Genomic DNA, 17,492 nt, shown 5'->3' on the forward strand with positions numbered 1-17,492 from the left:
GGGGGATGTTTGTGTAGAGAGCCTCTATATCCATGGTGGCTAGGATGGTGTTTTCTGGAAGGTCACCCATGCAGTAGTTCTTCATGTAAACTTCAGGACCAGACTCAAAGAGAAACTGCTGAGCTTCAGTTCATCTGCAAATTTGACACCATCAGCTTAGGATTAAACAAAGACTGTGAATGGCTTGCCAACTACAAAAACAAATTTCTCCTCCCTTGGTTTTCACACCTCAACTGCTAGAACAGGGCCTCATCCTTCCTCATTGAACTAACCTCGTTATCTCTAGCTTGCTTGCTTATATATACCTGCCCGTGGAAATTTCCACTACATGCATCTGACGAAGAGGGTATTCACCCATGAAAGCTCGTGCTCCAAAACATCTGTTAGTCTATAAGGTGCCACAGGATTCTTTGCTGCTTTTACATTTGCTAACAGTCTTTTCATTTCTGTTTACTATATTCCGAGCTTTACACAAATAATTCAAAGAAACTCAAAAGCGTTACCCATATTTTATATGTATGGCTAATATTACTTCCTCATACAACAACATATCTTTTTGCAGTACACTTTTTTTTTTAAAAGTAAAATTTTTAAAAAATAATTCCCAATCCTGCATTTTTGATTACAGTATACACAAAACAACTGAAAAAAAATGTCATTCTAATTTCTTCTCAAAGTAGTCAACTTAGGATCTGTTATTCAAACTAAACAAAACTTGCCAAATTCATACTTTCCTCCTCCTTACTATACATTTTAAAATTAAGGTACAGAAAATACATTTCTGAGACTAAAAGATGTTCAATACTTCTACATCAGCAGGATAATCTCACATTAGACTAACAAATGAAGATTACAGAGAGCAGAAAAGATAAGAGTAACAACTTCTCGGTGAATCTCTTTCAACAAAATTGCAAAGGTTCTTTATTAAAGTTAAGTACCTTTGTAGAGGCACCAAAAATGAATAGCCCTTTCAGCTGAACTTTCAAAAAATTTTTTATTTTCATTCAAAAAGAGATCTTGAACTCATTAGATACATATATGTCCCTATCCCACTGCCCTGTAACATACATTCAGCAACTTAAAGATTCAATATTTATTTTTATAGACTCCATATATATTATATATCTAATATATAATATATATACACACACACACACACACTTACTTTACAGATACATACACACTCAGCAGGATTATAGGTATCCTTTTTAAACAGTTTGATCTGTGTTGATAATCTATTCCAATTATTTTGTGAACTGAATGGAATTTATCTATTACTTGGAAAAATTAAATTTTGAAGACCCAAATGGAATTTGTGGATCAATAGTAGCACCAATACTGTACTTGTGAGGGTTTATATGGCCATTACTTTAAAATGACTGCAGGGATTGAGACAATATATATTTTTCTAATATTCTTACAGCATGAGCATTCCTGCACTTTAGGCAGCAATATTTGCTGAGTCCATGCATTTGTTCCTACCCTAAATTCAAATATTACATAGCCTTCTTTACTGTAATATACAGTATTTTTTCTGTTCTGTTGGATTTTTTTTGCTTTTCACACAGAAAAGTGATCAATATCATTCCAACAGAAATTATTCTCTCCCCATGGTATGGCTCTGTTTCAAGATTGTTTAACTAGGCAGCCACCATTAGTGTTACCTGTACCTCAATACCACTACGAGTCATCAGTCAATGACTGAAGTAATATACAAAGTTTTGAGGGCAGCTTACTGTTAATGGAAAGCTAGGTACTCACAGGCGCTACCCTTTTAACTAGCCCTCCAATATCAGCCACACAAAAAGGTTAGTCACAGTTCCAATACCATAATTCAGCAGTTAGTTACCTACTATTCGGTAACAAAAGTTAAACTCACTTGTGATTTGAAGCAACAATATTCACCCTGAGAATACAGAGAAAGCATTTAAGAATAAAATCTGATATGTGTTTTTTCTTCACATATGCATTCTTCCATTTTTTCTTCAGCCCCTCTGGGGTACATGGGTTTGAACTGAGAAGTTAACTTCAGATATTTCCTTGGTGAGCTGATTATTCATGCCACAGTTAGATACTGGTGATAGAAAAGCCCAAAAAGGCTTGTGAAGAAGAGGCAAGCAGCAATCCACCAGGTGAGAAAAGACAGGAGTCCTCGGAACAGAAGAGGAGTGAAAATGTTCTTTAGGCTGCCCAATGCCATTGTTATTTGTACTACAGTTACCTTCATCTTCCCATCAGCAGGAGGAGACTCAGAATAAACTGAATTGGGGAGTGGACTGTTCTCCACCGGAAAGTCAGAGCTAGATTCTGGATAGATGCCCCAAGAATAATTACCTGTTAAAAGTAAGATAATACATGAAGCAACTAAATTCCAACTCCTTTTACTTCGGTCAAGTCTATAAATATAGCAGCAGTACCCATGACATATTAGAAATAGAAAATTCTTTCTAAATAACTTCCTAAATATAAAATTGCAAAATGCCTGATGTCGACTCCCTAATTACACTACAGTAGATCTGGTAAGACAGTGTAAGACATATCCTTCATGATGGTCTGATTACTCTATTCTTTTATTAATACTAGAAGAAAATACACGCCTCATTTACAAATAGTGGTCAAGAAGTCCATGCAGTTTTAAAGATTAGACTTGAATTAACATTAGAAAATGTCATTAACAGATTTCCATAAAATGATACATATAGTTTTTTACATTTTATAAACAGAAAGATCCATGTTTCAATATACATAAAACATCTCAATTTGTTTGTTATACTAAATAGTTTGCCTGTTGGATTAATAATCACAAATAGGAATTAACATCTGGTTAACAGGTGTCTTAATCAGAAAGAAGACAGAATAGTTTTAAAGCCACTACTTTAAATGACAAGAAAACATCTTCGTATATTATTGGTTACACATGATTTCTTTTAATGGACAGATATAAAATGATAAAAGCCTTTCATAACAGGATAAGAAAATTTTTTAGTAAACATATGCACTGTTTTCCTTTATCAAATTTTGCTTACCTAGTGTTTTCAAAAGCAGAGTTGTATGAAGCAGCATTACCAAAGGTGCCACATACTGCAATGCAATTACACAAAGGTAATAAAATACTCGGGCCACCTGAAATCAACAAAATCTTCATGAGTGACTTACTGTGCAAAAAAATCTCAACACAGCTGACATGTTGTGAATGATCATGGCAAACATTTAAATACAACTGTCAGGAAAACGGAGCAGCTTAAAGAAATGTGATCCTTATGAGAGAAGCTAAATTCTAAAGATTTTTCCCATCAGATTTTTAGTATCTAAAAATACTGTTTTCAAAAAGACTTTTTATGAAGAATTTCAGACTAAATAAAAGTTTCATAATACTTAAAGAGCTCATTACTTTACTAGTTATTTCCTTACAAAAGGCAGAGTTAAAAAAAATCCATTCCTATCACTTTTTCTAAAAAAATCCTATCCAATGATCTGCATTTCTATACACTAGAAGTTTGTTAAAAAGCAGTCTGAAAGTTAATGTACTTTGGATAAAAATTTTCAAAAGTGCTGGAGTGACTCAGAAGCCTAAGTCTCATTTTCAAAAGTGACTTACGCAAACGCTTAAGTCCCACTGTCTTTCAATAAGTCTTTGGTTCCTAAGGGTCTAAGTCAGGGGTGGGCAAATTTTATGGCCTCAGGACTACATCTGGGTATGGTAATTGTATGGCGGGCCATGAATGCCCAGTGGAGGAGTAATATGGGGGGGCTCTATAAGGGATGTTACCGAGGAGGGGAGGGGGGGCACTCATGGGGTGTGGAGCGGGGGAGGAGAGGGCTCTACTGGAGCAGCACTGGGGACTCCTAGGGGCCCTGCAGTGACACCAAGACAGCCATACCAGGCACCACCACAGGCAGAGTCACTCTAGCTGGGATGCTTGTGGCCCCTGGGCGGTTTGAGGCTCCTAAGGGTGGGGCCACAACCGGGAAGGGATCAGGCACACTGCTGCATAGGGGCAGGGTGAAGACGTGCCTGCAGAGTGTGGCTCTGCCTGCCGGAGGATGGTGCTCAAGGGAATTGAGAGTCAGGGGCTGGAGAGCACCAGGCAGGCGGAGCAGGGCAAGCCCCTGACCCTGCTCCCTGGCAGGAGCTAGAGAGCCCAATAAAAATGCTTGATGGGCCGGAAGCTGCCCATGGGCCGCAGTTTGCCCACCCCTGGTCTAAGTCCCTTTTGGAAAATGGGACTTAGGTGCTTTTGTTTTAACAATGTAAGATATTAGTAAATGAAAATGGTCAGAAAAATGAGAAATACAAATAGAAGCTCCATGGTTAATTTAACTAGAAAACAGAATTCACTTAAAGAATCTTTACTTCAGATTTAGATTACATTTTATTGGACTCCACTTTTAAATTATTTTATTTCTTCACAAGGAGTGGGTCCTCCTCTCCTAATCACTATTGTTACATTACATATTTATACACAACTGTTGATCCAAAGGGCTGGAGGAAAAATAAGAGGACAAAGTCAAAAAACAAAATCAGCAATGAAAAAGTCAACTCTACATCTTAAGTAAGAACAAAATTTTGGCCTTGCCTAAAGGATGAAAAGGCATGGAATTCTTTAAAATAGCACTAAAAAGAGGGAAGTGTTTTGAGATGAAAATGTGTCAAAAAGACAGTATGGGGAAGAGAGTTCCAAAACACTGGTTACTGAAGAGGAAGTATGACAACCATGGAACCAAAGCATAAGATGATGACTGTTCCCCCCTTTGACAGCATATGATCAAACAGAAAAACAGCAACCAATAAAGGAAAAGGATTGGAAGGATCATTTCCTAGCTACAGCAACAAAAGACCAAAAAGAGCGGAGGTGATACATAAACAGTAAGATAAAACAAAAATTGATTTTGTTCAGTGGCTTTGGACTGACTGAAAAGGAGGATTCTGGAAGACTGAAGCAGAGGGCAATGTATGGAACAGGCTTTTGCTATATGAAAATTACAAAAAATTTATACACCTCTACCCTGATATAATGCTGCCCTCGGGAGCGAAAAACATCTTACCACGTTATAGGTGAAACCACGTTATATTGAATTTGCTTTGATCCGGAGTGCACAGCCCCACCCCCGGAGCACTGCTTTACCACGTTATATTTGAATTCTTGTTATATCGGGTCACGTTATATCAGGTAGAGGTGGAGTTAACTGAGATATTTAGGTTTCAGAGCAGCAGCCGTGTTAGTATGGGTACTTCCACCTTTTCATGTTCTCTGTATGTATAAATATCTTCTTACTGTATGTTCCATTCTATGCATCCAATGAAGTGGGCTGTAGCCCACAAAAGCTTATGCTCAAATAAATTTGTTAGTCTAAGGTGCCACAAGTACTCCTGTTCTTTGAGATATTTAAAAGATGTTGCATTTTCCAGATAACATGAGAAATATGGGTGCAGAAAGATTCTGATTAAAGAACTCCGAGGTTCCTAGCAGCAACAACTGGACAGATTCTGGTATTGATGATCGTGAGAAGAGCCCTGTGAATAAATCCACCTTAATCCTGAAGCCCCACATTAGTCATCATGCTTATGACTAAAAATTATGGGCTAGAAATCCCCTTCAAAGCCCTTTTACGGCCATTGCTTAATATTTAGCAGGTGACACAGATACTACACTGTCGTGTAGTACAGATACTACAAGTCGTGCAGAACACAATGCCATACACAGCCTCAGAAACCACCCTGACATTATAATCAAAGAGGCTAATAAAGGAGGTGCTGTTGTCACCATGAACAGGTCTGACTACCAAAAGGAGGCCACCAGACAACTCTCCAATACCAAATTCTACAGGCCACTTCCCTCAGATCCCACTGAGTCTAGATCTCCACTTGAGAAACCTGTCACCATCTACTCAGCGAACTCCCTATCTACATTATTATTTGTTCACCGGAACAAATCATGTACCCTTTAGAGCCCTCCGACCTAGTGGTATTTCCATATCTACTACTCAATAGATCCAGAAACTCCGGAAATCTCTGAACATGTTTTATTTTTTTTTTTGTTATATAATTTTTTGTTCATATATTTTTTTGATTTTGTTATTTTTCTCCTCTCCTTCTCGCTTTGGGTCTCATGTTGCCCGGAGCGCAGGCCCTGTAGGTGATTCCACGATTGATTTTGCCAGCTGACCGGTGTTTGCCTTCCATCTTTTTCCTTTAGCTTGAGATGTGTTTGTGATGACACGCCGCCGTGTCGGATACTTCATCCTTTGCCTCTACCGTTGCCTTACGTTCCGCGTCTTGAAAGTTGAGATGGCGCAGCGACTTCCGCTCGCATCAGGACGCCTCCCTAACTCTCCCCACTCCACCTTAGTGTTCCCAGGCTTCTCCCGTCGCTGCCTTCCCGGTTCAGTTTTTCCCCGCCGGCTCCTTGTTTCCCCCCTTTGGATCCCCGCCTTGCTACGCATGCTTCTTCTGCATCCGGGTGCCCCCGGCGTTTTCCTCCTTCATATCTCCCTTTGCCCCCCCAGTTGTGCCGCGCTTTCCTAGTACCCTCCCCCTCCTCACCCAGCTGCTTCTCTTTTGCGCTATCATGCTCTCGCCTTACAAGACCGTTTCCCTATCTGTTCTGAATTCTTTTTCTCATGTATTTTCCCAGCGTCTACTGTGGTACCACTCCCTTTTCCCCTTTCCCCCTACGTGTAGCCATTTTGCTTTTGTTCCATTGTTTTTATTCCCCCCCCCATCCCCCTTACTCCTCGTGTGCCATAGTGCGGCTCTCTTCTTCCCGACACTTGGCTTCCCTGGCTGCGCTGCCCTTGTCCGGTTCTGGCTGCCTGCTGAATATTTCCACATGGGCTTTATTCTGTTTACCGCGCACGATTTTATTCTAGTGGTTCCTGGCTGTAAGCTTTAACTGATTGGACATATAGGATTTGCGCAGTTTCCCACAGATCTCCGATCGCACAGTCCTTTAAAAGCCAAAGCTCCCCTGTAACGCTTTCTTAAACAGACAAAACTAAACTCACTGTGAACATTTAAAATAAGTTTAAAAAAACTGCCTTAAAGAACAAATCCACACGATTTTGACAATTAAGGAGCTCAAAGCAGTGCATGTTATTTCATCCATCTACTGAAGCTATACACTTTAACACCATACAGCTCTTAAGAAGTAATCAAGTTCAAGCAATAATAATCTGTGAGCCTATATATCAGGGAATGGCGGTAGAAACAACAGCAGGTAGGGGCAATAGGAGTATGATCTCTTTCAATAATATAGTAATATTGCGAGAAAACTAAGATAGAAAAATCTTTTAAAGAGTTATGTAAACGAAATACTACTTGAATTTGACACTGACATTGAGTTATCAATAGTGAGCATTCTCTTTTCGATGAGTTATAGAGCTGAGACAGCTTTACCGTTATTTGTTAGGAGAACCAGCTGCAGTCCTCTAAGTTGGAGTCCCTTTGCTGCTGGGACTTTGCTTGGAGTAAGGCGCTCCCAGTTGCGTCTCTGATCAAAGGTAAGCCAGCAAAAGGTTGGGGAAAAATAGAAGGTGATAGATGCTTCCACAACCCAGTGTGGAAGGAAAGATGGGGTTAGCGAAACAGATACTCTGTCATGAAAGAGTAAAAGGTGAAAAGAGAGAATGGCTATTATGCGTTAATGCAAGAGCAGGATTGGTTAGTCACTGCAGAAAATTAACTCACTGAGCAAGGAGGGAAGGGGTCACGGGGTCGTGATAAAGAAGCTTAGTTAGAAGAAAAGTGGAAACTCAAACTCTCGTTCTTAAAAGTAGAGGAACCCTCTCCAATCCATTCCTCTATTTTAGAATGGGTATTTTACGTTGAAGATTCATAGTTTTGTCTTTAAGCGTAGATGTTTGATGAACAATCATGTTTAATCTGGTGAATGCAGTTGTAATCTGAAATTCATGAATTATTTTCTTCAGATATCTCCATTGGTTGCATATTAGCAAGGTATGTGAATTGATTCACATCCTGTACTCCTTTGCTTCCATGTAATTTCAATGGAGTGGAGTTGCTGGGACTCACTGGATTTATTTTTTTTGTAATTTCATTATTACCTATCTTTCTTGCAAATGTTACAGTATTTAATTCATGTTGGTTGACAGTCGTAGGGTGTGCTAACTGGAGAGTGCAGTGCGGTGATGAGGTTACACGCGCTGCAGATTACTCGTGTCTACCTTGCAAGAACAGCCAGCGTGCAACGCCGGTGCAGTGCGGGCTGTACACCTGGTTCTCTGGGTATAAACGTTGCAGCGGCTGCCATCAATGTGCCACCAAAAGCCTTTTGTATTGGCTCAGGGATGCAGAGGTATCAGAATCCTGTCACAAAAACCAGGAGAATGTGCTGCACCGAGCTGCCGGAGCTACTATCGTAAAAGACATAACACAGCTGCCTCTTTGCTCAGGAGCGAATGCGGAGGCAGGGGAATTGTTTTTGGAATGTTCACAGTGTTGTTGAGGAGAGGGAGTCCGTGATTGAGCAGCTGCTTATGTGGTCTGAGGCTATTTAGGAAGTGCAATTGCATTAGTGAATAAAAGGGGTGGGGAAGGGGTAAAAACTTTTAAATGATGAGGTAGTGTGTGTATTTCAGTCCTTAGAATGGCAAGGCGGAGCTAGAACAGTGTCAGATCTAAAAATCCTCTGATCTCCAACGCTCCCTGTCACACTCCCCATGTCCCCTTTTTGAAAAGCACTTTGCAGCATTGAACGCTGGGATGTGCCCACAATGCACCACTCCAATAGGTGCAAATGCGTGCCAACTGAGCGCTGGTAGCTGTAGTGTGGCCACACGCTAGCGCTTTCCTAACAGCTGGTCAGCTGTAAGTGTAGCGATACCTGATAGTTATTATGCAGAAGTTATATAAATTTTTTTTGCTTTGTTTAAACCAGGCCTGTTGGAATCATCTCACTTGTTCTATAATGAAGTCAATGGGCAGCAAACAGGAAGGTAAAGATACATCTTGTGAAACGTTCCATGTTAAAACATTCCTCAAGTTGGTCAGATAACTGGGCATGCTGCATCTTCATTTGAAGAATGATGATATAATTATTTCTCTACTGCATATCATAATCAGATGAATGAATGGAGGCGTAAATGCTTTCTTAAAATTATAAGTTTTATGAGGCTGGGTTTTACCACCTGATGTCTCCTTCATGATTACTCTTAGGTTAAAGTGTGGTTGAGGACATGATTCTTAGTTTGCCTCAACTGCTTCTTATTCTGCAGAGCTTTGCTTCATTGACGGAGTACAATTTTGCAGATACTGAAATACTTAGGTCCTTGCTTTAGTATTTGAATAACAGATTTTCATTGTTCTTGTGGTTCTTGTTCACCTTGCTTGGACAATTCAGTGATTGTATATGGTTGTTATACCTGTAATTTCCCCTGCTTGGTCTCAACTTTCAGTTTTAAAAAACTTATTGCACTTCCATTCTTTTTTGTGATGCAGATTTAAGATGTCTAGTTCGGGTGTGACTTTCTTGAAAAGAAGTAATAGCTTCTGTAAGTGCTGTTAGCGCTTCTAAAAGGCTCTCCATCACACGCTGTTCTGTTTTTGTTAGGGTCTTTCCTTTACAGGCCTGGCTGGGAGTGAACTGCAGTTTAGAACCCTGCTGAGTTGATTTACACGCTTTTTAGCAGCTTCTTCAGCTATGCCTTGTGATGTATAATATTCTCAACTATTCTCATGCTGCGTTTTACGTGCTCTTCTTTTGTTTTATACAATGTTCGTGTATATCTTTTCTGAAGCTGTAGATTTTTGTTTTGCTTTATGATGTTAAAGCAAAGGTTACCTTTAAAAATATTTACCCGGAAAGGTTATACATTTAGTTCACATAGGGCTCATTGGATTCAGGAGAGGTTCATGCTTCCACCCTGATTACAGAGTGTTTCCACCAGAGAGAGCGATACAGATGTACAGCACTACACATGAGTCCCAGTGTACTAGATTTAGACATGAAACGGATCCTGCATTTCAGGAGCTTCTGCTGTGGAGGGAGACGCAAGAAGAATAGGGGGAAACAAAGTCCGATACTACAGGGGGAGGGGGTAATAGGAAAGAATAGTTCCCCACTACAGTCTCCTCTAGCCAAGCTAAGAGAATTACGTTTTTGGTGTATGGGCTCTCACACATACTGACGCACTTCAAAAGCAGGAGAAGTGAGTCAAAGCTCACTAACATAGTTTCTGTGGAGAAGAGCTCCTTTGTATTTCAGCATTGCACGAATAATGCTTGTTAACTACAAGAGTTTGTTGAACAAGACATGGAGGTATACACCCTAAATGCTCCTTCCCAAGAAATTCCTATTGCCGACAAATAAACACCTTGATGAGAGCACGAATTTTGCAGAAGAGTTATATTGATAAAGTGTTAGCATAGACACTGGCTTGGTTTTGTCGCTGTAAATGGCTCCAAGAGGTGTTCCAACTCACAATGTCATTATGCAGAGCTTGGTCAGCGTTTTGAACCATGAGCCCCTGACCAAGTCAACGGCTATCTCTCTCCCGCTTTAATCAGACTGGGAATCCTTGACATCAGGTTCTATGTACCTCGTTGTCGTGGAGCATCGCCATGAAGAGCATCGACATACTATCTTCCGCAGCTGGCATGGCAGCTCACGAGCAAATCGCTCTCCACTTGGAGCACACTGAGTTGTTGGATTTACTTGTCTGTGGGAGGGGAGGCTGTGCACCAGCTCCATCGCGCAGGAACTTTGATACTACAGTCAGATTTTTTGTTGAGTTGGATAAGGGTACCATGGAACACACATCAGTGCGATGCAAATAAAGAAGCTGAGGAGGCATACCAGAAGGCAAGGGAGGTCAAAGCTGTCACTCTGGTGTGTGCCAAAAGACCTGCTGCTTCTCTACAGAGCTGATTCAATTCTAGTGGCAACCCACTCCACTCAAAGCCCCTGGATACTTCCAGTTGTTGCTTGGTTATATGAGGTAGAGTGTCTTTGCTCGTGTATTCTAGAAGTGGGTGAAGGGGATAGAAAATGTACTAGACTAGCAGAGAAAAAAAAGTTTGTAGTGATAAGCAGGATGGCCATTATCAACAGTTGACAAGAAGGTGAGGTAACATAGGGGAAAAAATTAGCATGGGAATATCATTACACAAAGTAAAAACTTAATTTGCAATTAAGTTAGGCTTGTATAAAAGATTGGGAGTGGTGGGTCTTACAACAAAGAAACCTATTTCGCATCTAATTTACCTCCCCATATACTAAAAAGTTTTTTTATTCCTCCTGCTGATATAGCCACTTAACTGTTACTCTCGCCTGCAGTAGAGGACAACGAAAATATGGGTTACAAACACTGTGTACACCCCCCGTCCGCCCGTTCTACTGTATTTTCACTGCATGCATCTTTGAAGTGGGTTTGGATAGCGAAAAGCTTATGCCAAATCGAAGAAAGATATTCATTTTAGTGAAATGGAGTGGAGAGAGTGAGTATTGTTTGATTACACAGACACCATATCATACATAACTGTGAAGCCAACTTGCACTCGCGGTAGACTAAGTGGTTGCTATTACATGTCTATTAAAATAAAAGCACCAAATACATAGAACTGAGCATCTCCAAGCATTTGAACGGAGAAAGGCGCTTGTAACTAACCATTTTAAAGAGGTTCATTGTAAGTTATTTTATACACACCACCATCTTCCATAAATCAATCTCCTTACCAGAGACAGCAGTTCTCAAACTTTAACATAGGAACCATTTGATTTTAATTTTTTTGGGGACCCAAGCCTGCCCCTCTGCTCTTCTGCTAGGCCCATCCACTTCTTCCAACCGCTCCCCCGGCTTACTCCATCACTCTCTCAGTCGCTGTGCTCTCCCTCATTCCCTACTTCAAGGCTGGAGCAGGGATTGGGGTGGCAGGAAGGGGTGTGGCTTTCGGGAGGGAGTTTGGGGGCAGACTCTGCTGGGGTGCAGGAGGGGTTTAGGCTCGGGGGGCTAACTAGGCTGCTCAGAAAAGTGACTGCACCTCTCTCTGGCAGGGGGAAGGTGGTTGGGTGTGTAATTGCAATGCTGTGCTGCAGAACTTAGTTGAGAAATGCTGCTCTAGATCCACACAACAAGGTTTAGCACACCAACCTAAGTTCTTTAAACTCAAGTCCAGTGTCCCTTTTACCTGCTAGCACTGAAAGAGCTGGGAGCAGTATTTCTCGGCTAAGCTCTGGGCATTGGTGCCTTGCAAATTTTGCTACAAAGGCTATTTAGATTAGCATGAGTCCTCTGAACAGCATTTAGATGAAAGATGTTAGAATTCTCTCAAATCCATATTCACCACACTGGCATTATGTAGGTCTGTCACAAAAAGCATAGGACACATTTGCATCTTGATGAACCAAATAATGGGCAAATACAATGATCACTTTAGAAATGAAACAACAATTTATGGCTCAGTGTGGGATAATGTTGAGAATAGTGCTGTGTATGTGTTAATTAAAAACTTTCAAAGGATGTTATTAGGATTAAGGTTGCATGGCAACTGTACTTCTGACATTCCCCAAATTCAATACTTGATCTTCTTTCAAATCTAAATATTTTTTCTTGTTCTGAATGCATTTCTAGGTTTTTTTTTTTAATGAGGAAAATGATTAAAAAAGGTTATACACAAATTGTACAATCTCCCATATGCACATCACAGCATTTGCCCGATCCTGCAGTGAGGACTGGTCTTCACTATGGGGGAGTCTGACACTGCAGCAGCAGGGATGAATTTATGTGGTCTGGTGAAGATCCATAAATCGAAGCAGAGGTCTCCTTTCGCTCAACCCCGTACTCAGTCTCAGAGAAAAGGGAAGGTCAACTGGACAGGTCTCCGTTGACGCAGGCGCATGAAGACATGGGGTAGTCGATCCTAAGTCACATCGTCCAATTCCTTATCACTTAGCTAGAGTGTGATTACTTAGGTGACTTTACCCCGTAGTGAAGACAGCCCATAGACTTCTAATTAAGCACAGGACTACATGTCACAAACAGCTTTTGGCTCCAGAGATTGTAAACGGCTGCTGTACACTGCTGGGTATGAGGAGGGGTGAATCCGTCCAACCCTCTTCCCCCACTCTGTGCAGCAGCTCCAATGAATGTGCAGCTAATGCTTTGGCAGCAGTGCGAGCAGCCTTAGAGAATTAAGTCTAGTTACACTTGGCTTGCTGTTAAAGCTTTATAGAAGAACAAAAGCATTGTTTTAAAATACAAATTTGTCTCCCAAACTGATGGAATTCACAGAAAAAAGAGAAAGAATTCTTAGCTCACACCTCTCCCTCCCAGGATGGATTTTGAGAGGCGGCTGAAAGACTGAATGGTTAAGACTTTCCAAGGAAAAGGATTATCCAATCTTTTATAATGAGAAGTGTTAGCAACCTACTATAGGGATGTTGCCAGACACCCAGTGGCAGACTAATGCAGGGCCGTTCAATTTGGGGGCAGCCCCACAGGGGCGCCGAACTGGGTAGAAGTGTGGGAAGGGGACCACATGCGGAAACTGTGGCCCGCCCCGGCAGGCTAGGAACCAGTCCAGGCAGTGGTCAGAGTGCTTGACGTGGGCCAGCCACTGTGAAGAGCCCAGATCCCCTGCTGCCCTAGGTGGGGCCGAGTATGAGGCGCCCCCACTTGTGGTCCCATCTCCGGGCATCGCTGCTGCTTTTTGGGATAAGGGAGGGAATCCAGGTCTGCTTCTGCCCCTCCTTCATGGCCTGGACAACGCTCTGTGGGAGAGGACCTGCCCCGGCAGCGAGGAGCCTGGAAGAATTACAGGCAATGATGAGCCAGGCAAGGGAGGGTCCTCCAGGCAGCTCCTATTGCTCTGGCGCAGCCTCGCGGCTGCCGCACTTCCCAGGCTCACTCAGTGCTGCACCCAGCTAAAGTCTGCTCCTACTGCACTGGGCTTTGGTGCCTGTCTAAAACATACAGCTAAGGTAGCATAAAACCTGCTTACCTGTAAGAGTCAGAAGTCAGATACTGGTTGGCAACTGACCAAAAGGACCAATCCGGGAGAAGATATTTCAAATCTGGGGGGAAGTTTTTTGTTATCATGTTTCTTTGGTTCTTCCAGTAGTGAAGGAGCAGGGGAGAGAAAACACCTCTTCTAAGCCAGGGGGTTCAACGGGTTTGGGACCCTCAGGGTCACAAAGTCATTACATGGGTGTTCATGAGCGTAATCTCCACCCAAACTGCGTTGCCACAGCATTTAAATGTGTTAAATATCTAAAATAGTGTTTAATTTATTGGGGGGGGGGGTCGCAGCAGAGGCTTGCGATGTGGAAAGGAGTCGCATAAAAAAAAAAGTTTGAGACTAGTGCGCTAAGCATATTAAATAGTACTAATACTTACAGAAATAGTAAGTAATAGCCAGGAAATGCATTAATTATCTTTTTGTTTTAGCTTTGAATTTTCCCTATCTAAGAGGGAGGTTTATCCCTGTTTTGTAATTTAAAGTTTTGCTAGAGGGAAATCCTCTGTTTTGAATTTTTGTTACCTGTAAAGTTATCTTACCATAATGATTTTAGAAGAGGGGTTTTTTTTTTTTTCTAAGTAGACTTCTTTAAGAACCTATTGTTTTTCAGTGTCCTAAAGCCAGGGAGTTTGTATCTGTGCCATTTGTAACAATGGTTAGGGTATTACTCTCAACCTACAGGAATGGGTGTAGGGCCTAAGTTGGCCTCCCTGATGTTTAAATACATTGGTGGTGGCCAGTGATACTAAAGGGCAGGAGAATTTGTGCTTGGAAGTTTTCTAACCTCAACTGGTAGATAACTAGGGGTTTCATGTGGTCCCACAATCTGTATCCTAGGTTTAGAGTGGAGAAGGAACCCTGAAGTGCCCAAGGCAGTGCCTAACCATGTGGGCACCGTCCTCCTGTCACCTTGAGCCAGGCTTGCATTTGAGAGGCACACCTAGCCTCCACAAACTATGGCATGGCATTCTGCCTGATGTACTATGCACTTAAAAAGTGGGGGCGTGGCCCCACCTTTAGTGTGGGGAGGCTGGCCCACCAACTTCTCTGGGTCTGACCTCCTGGGCCCCAAAGTGTGGGGGGCAAATTTTTTTTTGTGCCCAGGGCCATAAAAATTTAATCCTCTGAGTGCAACCATAATTTTTTAAGGCACAGATTGAGGGATGAGTGTCTCTAATATATATGACTTTGCTTACAAGGTAAATTAAAGACTTCAATTTAACATCATTCTGAGGTAAGAACTGTAATAGTCATTTAATAATAAATATAAAAATAACAGCCGAAACCAAAGATTAGCTATGTGGGTGTTTAAGAACTCTACATTTGAACAATGCAGAATGTTCTTAGCTCAGGATCAGTCCGTAGTTACTGCTTTATCAAAATACTTCATGTCTTGTTACACAATCTAAATTTCATTGGTTGCTGTGTGACTGAGTACTAAAGCAGTTTTTAAACTCTGAAATAACACAGAGCAAAAATATTTCTATGAAGGATAAACAGCATGCTCAGGATGTTTACTTTAACTTTCAAGTTTTAACTATTTGGGAAAGTATACACGGGTAGATATGGAGTTTTATTCCAGCTAACCACAGCAATAAAACCATTTATTCAGGGGAATGTATAGAGCTCCAAAACAGTCAGTCTGGTAGCTGCTGTCTTACTGCAAAAAAGGTTAGAGAGCAATTTCTCTCTGCATTTGAAGGAGCTCTCTGACTGGTGGTAAATACCTGCACTATGCTCTCCTCTATTAGTGACTAGCTGCACAAATGGACTACACATCCCAGTCTATTAAGCTAAACCTACCGGACTGGTTCTGATCACCCATGATAACTCTATCTATGTCAACGTATACAGCAGCACTGGGCATGCAATTCAAATACAGAACAAGTGAACGGCACAGTTCAATCAGCTAAGCAGCTGTAGTTCGAACAATCACTATCTGAGTTATAGAGACGAGAGACCCTGCTCTAAATTGAATGAAAAGCATCTGACAGTCTAAACCATTGACTATCAACACACACTCAGCTCTCAGAAATGGTACAGCTGTTCACACGTGAGCTCTCTGACTTGAGTGCAAAACTGAGGGAAAACATATTCACTACTCATTTGGGGAGAAAAGATATTCTTTTAAAGCGATTGCATAGATTTGTGTTAAAATAAACAGAGATCAATGATTTCAAACCTAAAGGATGCATTCTTAAAAAAAAAATGCGAGTAAACGCTCACTAGTTTGGCTGAGGTGGGGATGGGGGGGGAAGGGGGAGGAAGAACACTGAAAAAATCATGAAATGCGTAAGTCTCAAGTAAGTATTAACCTCCCCAGATATATGCACTATTACATATTATTGGACCTATAAATTTATGGTATTTAGAAAGCATATTATGGTAGCTACGTGAAAATAATGAAGTTCTGGTTATAATGAGACTTGCACAGATCTGCTGGCATAATATATTTTGCTAAGAAGTTGCGACGAAACACCCCCATTTTTGTTATAAGTTTAATGTGGTTTAGATTAATATGCTCAAGGGGGGGGGTGAGGTAACATTCATGGAGCATTCATTTTTACTGTCTCAGAAAAGGGCAAGGATTTTCACTTGTATGGTTCGCTCTAGCAGGTTTCTCCAGAAACAGGGATGATGCAAGTGATGAGTGAGTTGCAGGCAGGCAGGTGGGTATAAAGTGATAGAAAAGGCATGCTGTGTCTTTTGATGGCAATATAGTTGATCTTAGCCTTGTCATGGACTTCACAAGCCTTAATTGCTTTGAAAAATTACCGCATTGCTGAAGCTAAGAACAATTGCAAGTATAATTAAGTCTCACATAGATTTCCCTGATGGGATTTAAAAGATATTTTTTAAGAAGCGCTGGCTCCTTTAGAAGATGATGCAATGAATCTCATAGGTCAGTCACAGTGGAAATTTTCCTAAGGATCTTGGCCGGAGTGAGAGTGCATTCAAGGACATTTTGTCTGCGAGACAGCCCTCTTTTATGACATATGTTACAGTGGGTTTGTTGTTTTGTTGGTTGAATTGCGAAATGAATATTAGGATGATTAGGTGGGCCAACAGAAGTAGCCATGCAAATCTTGACCTTACCACTCACAATCGTTTGCTATCGCAAAGAAGGCAGGTAAATTATATGCGTGAAAAAGGTACTTGCTAACAGTGACTAGGCTAATGCTGGCTACAATGAATTATAACGAAAAAGTGTAATTGTGAATTTATCATTTCAGCTCTACGAAAGCACATGCCAATATTGTTTCGCCTGCAGACTGCAAGCTCTTTCAAAAGCTGGGGACTTTGTGTCTTTGTTTAGTATTCTGTTCTTGTAAAGTATGAGAGGCTAGTGCAACTATCAAAAGCCATTGAAGTTCTACAAAATTAATAAATGGCATAAAAGCACTCTATATTATGATTTAAGTTGCTTGAGTCTCAGTAATGATTCATAACATATCTTTTGAAAAATGTTTGATAAATGTTTTCCCAGCCTATGGATCAAATGTAGGTTGATATGGCT

General features: G+C 41.1%; 1 protein-coding gene across 3 annotated transcripts in view; it reads right to left on the reverse strand.

The window, feature by feature from the left end:
- Nucleotides 1–975: 975 nt before the first annotated feature.
- Nucleotides 976–17,492, reverse strand: part of TMEM161B (transmembrane protein 161B) — a 78,906-nt gene continuing 62,389 nt past the window's right edge. For all 3 annotated transcript variants that reach the window (XM_032784890.2, XM_032784889.2, XM_032784887.2), the window contains 2 exons: nt 3,027–3,123; nt 976–2,334 (listed from right to left, as the gene is read on the reverse strand). In XM_032784890.2, coding sequence (XP_032640781.1) covers nt 2,057–2,334; nt 3,027–3,123 — 375 coding nt within the window. In that variant the 3' untranslated portion in view covers nt 976–2,056. The remainder of the gene's footprint in view (nt 2,335–3,026; nt 3,124–17,492) is intronic.

This window comes from Chelonoidis abingdonii, chromosome 6 (genome assembly GCF_003597395.2).
Source record: "Chelonoidis abingdonii isolate Lonesome George chromosome 6, CheloAbing_2.0, whole genome shotgun sequence".
Lineage (NCBI taxonomy): Eukaryota > Metazoa > Chordata > Testudines > Testudinidae > Chelonoidis > Chelonoidis abingdonii.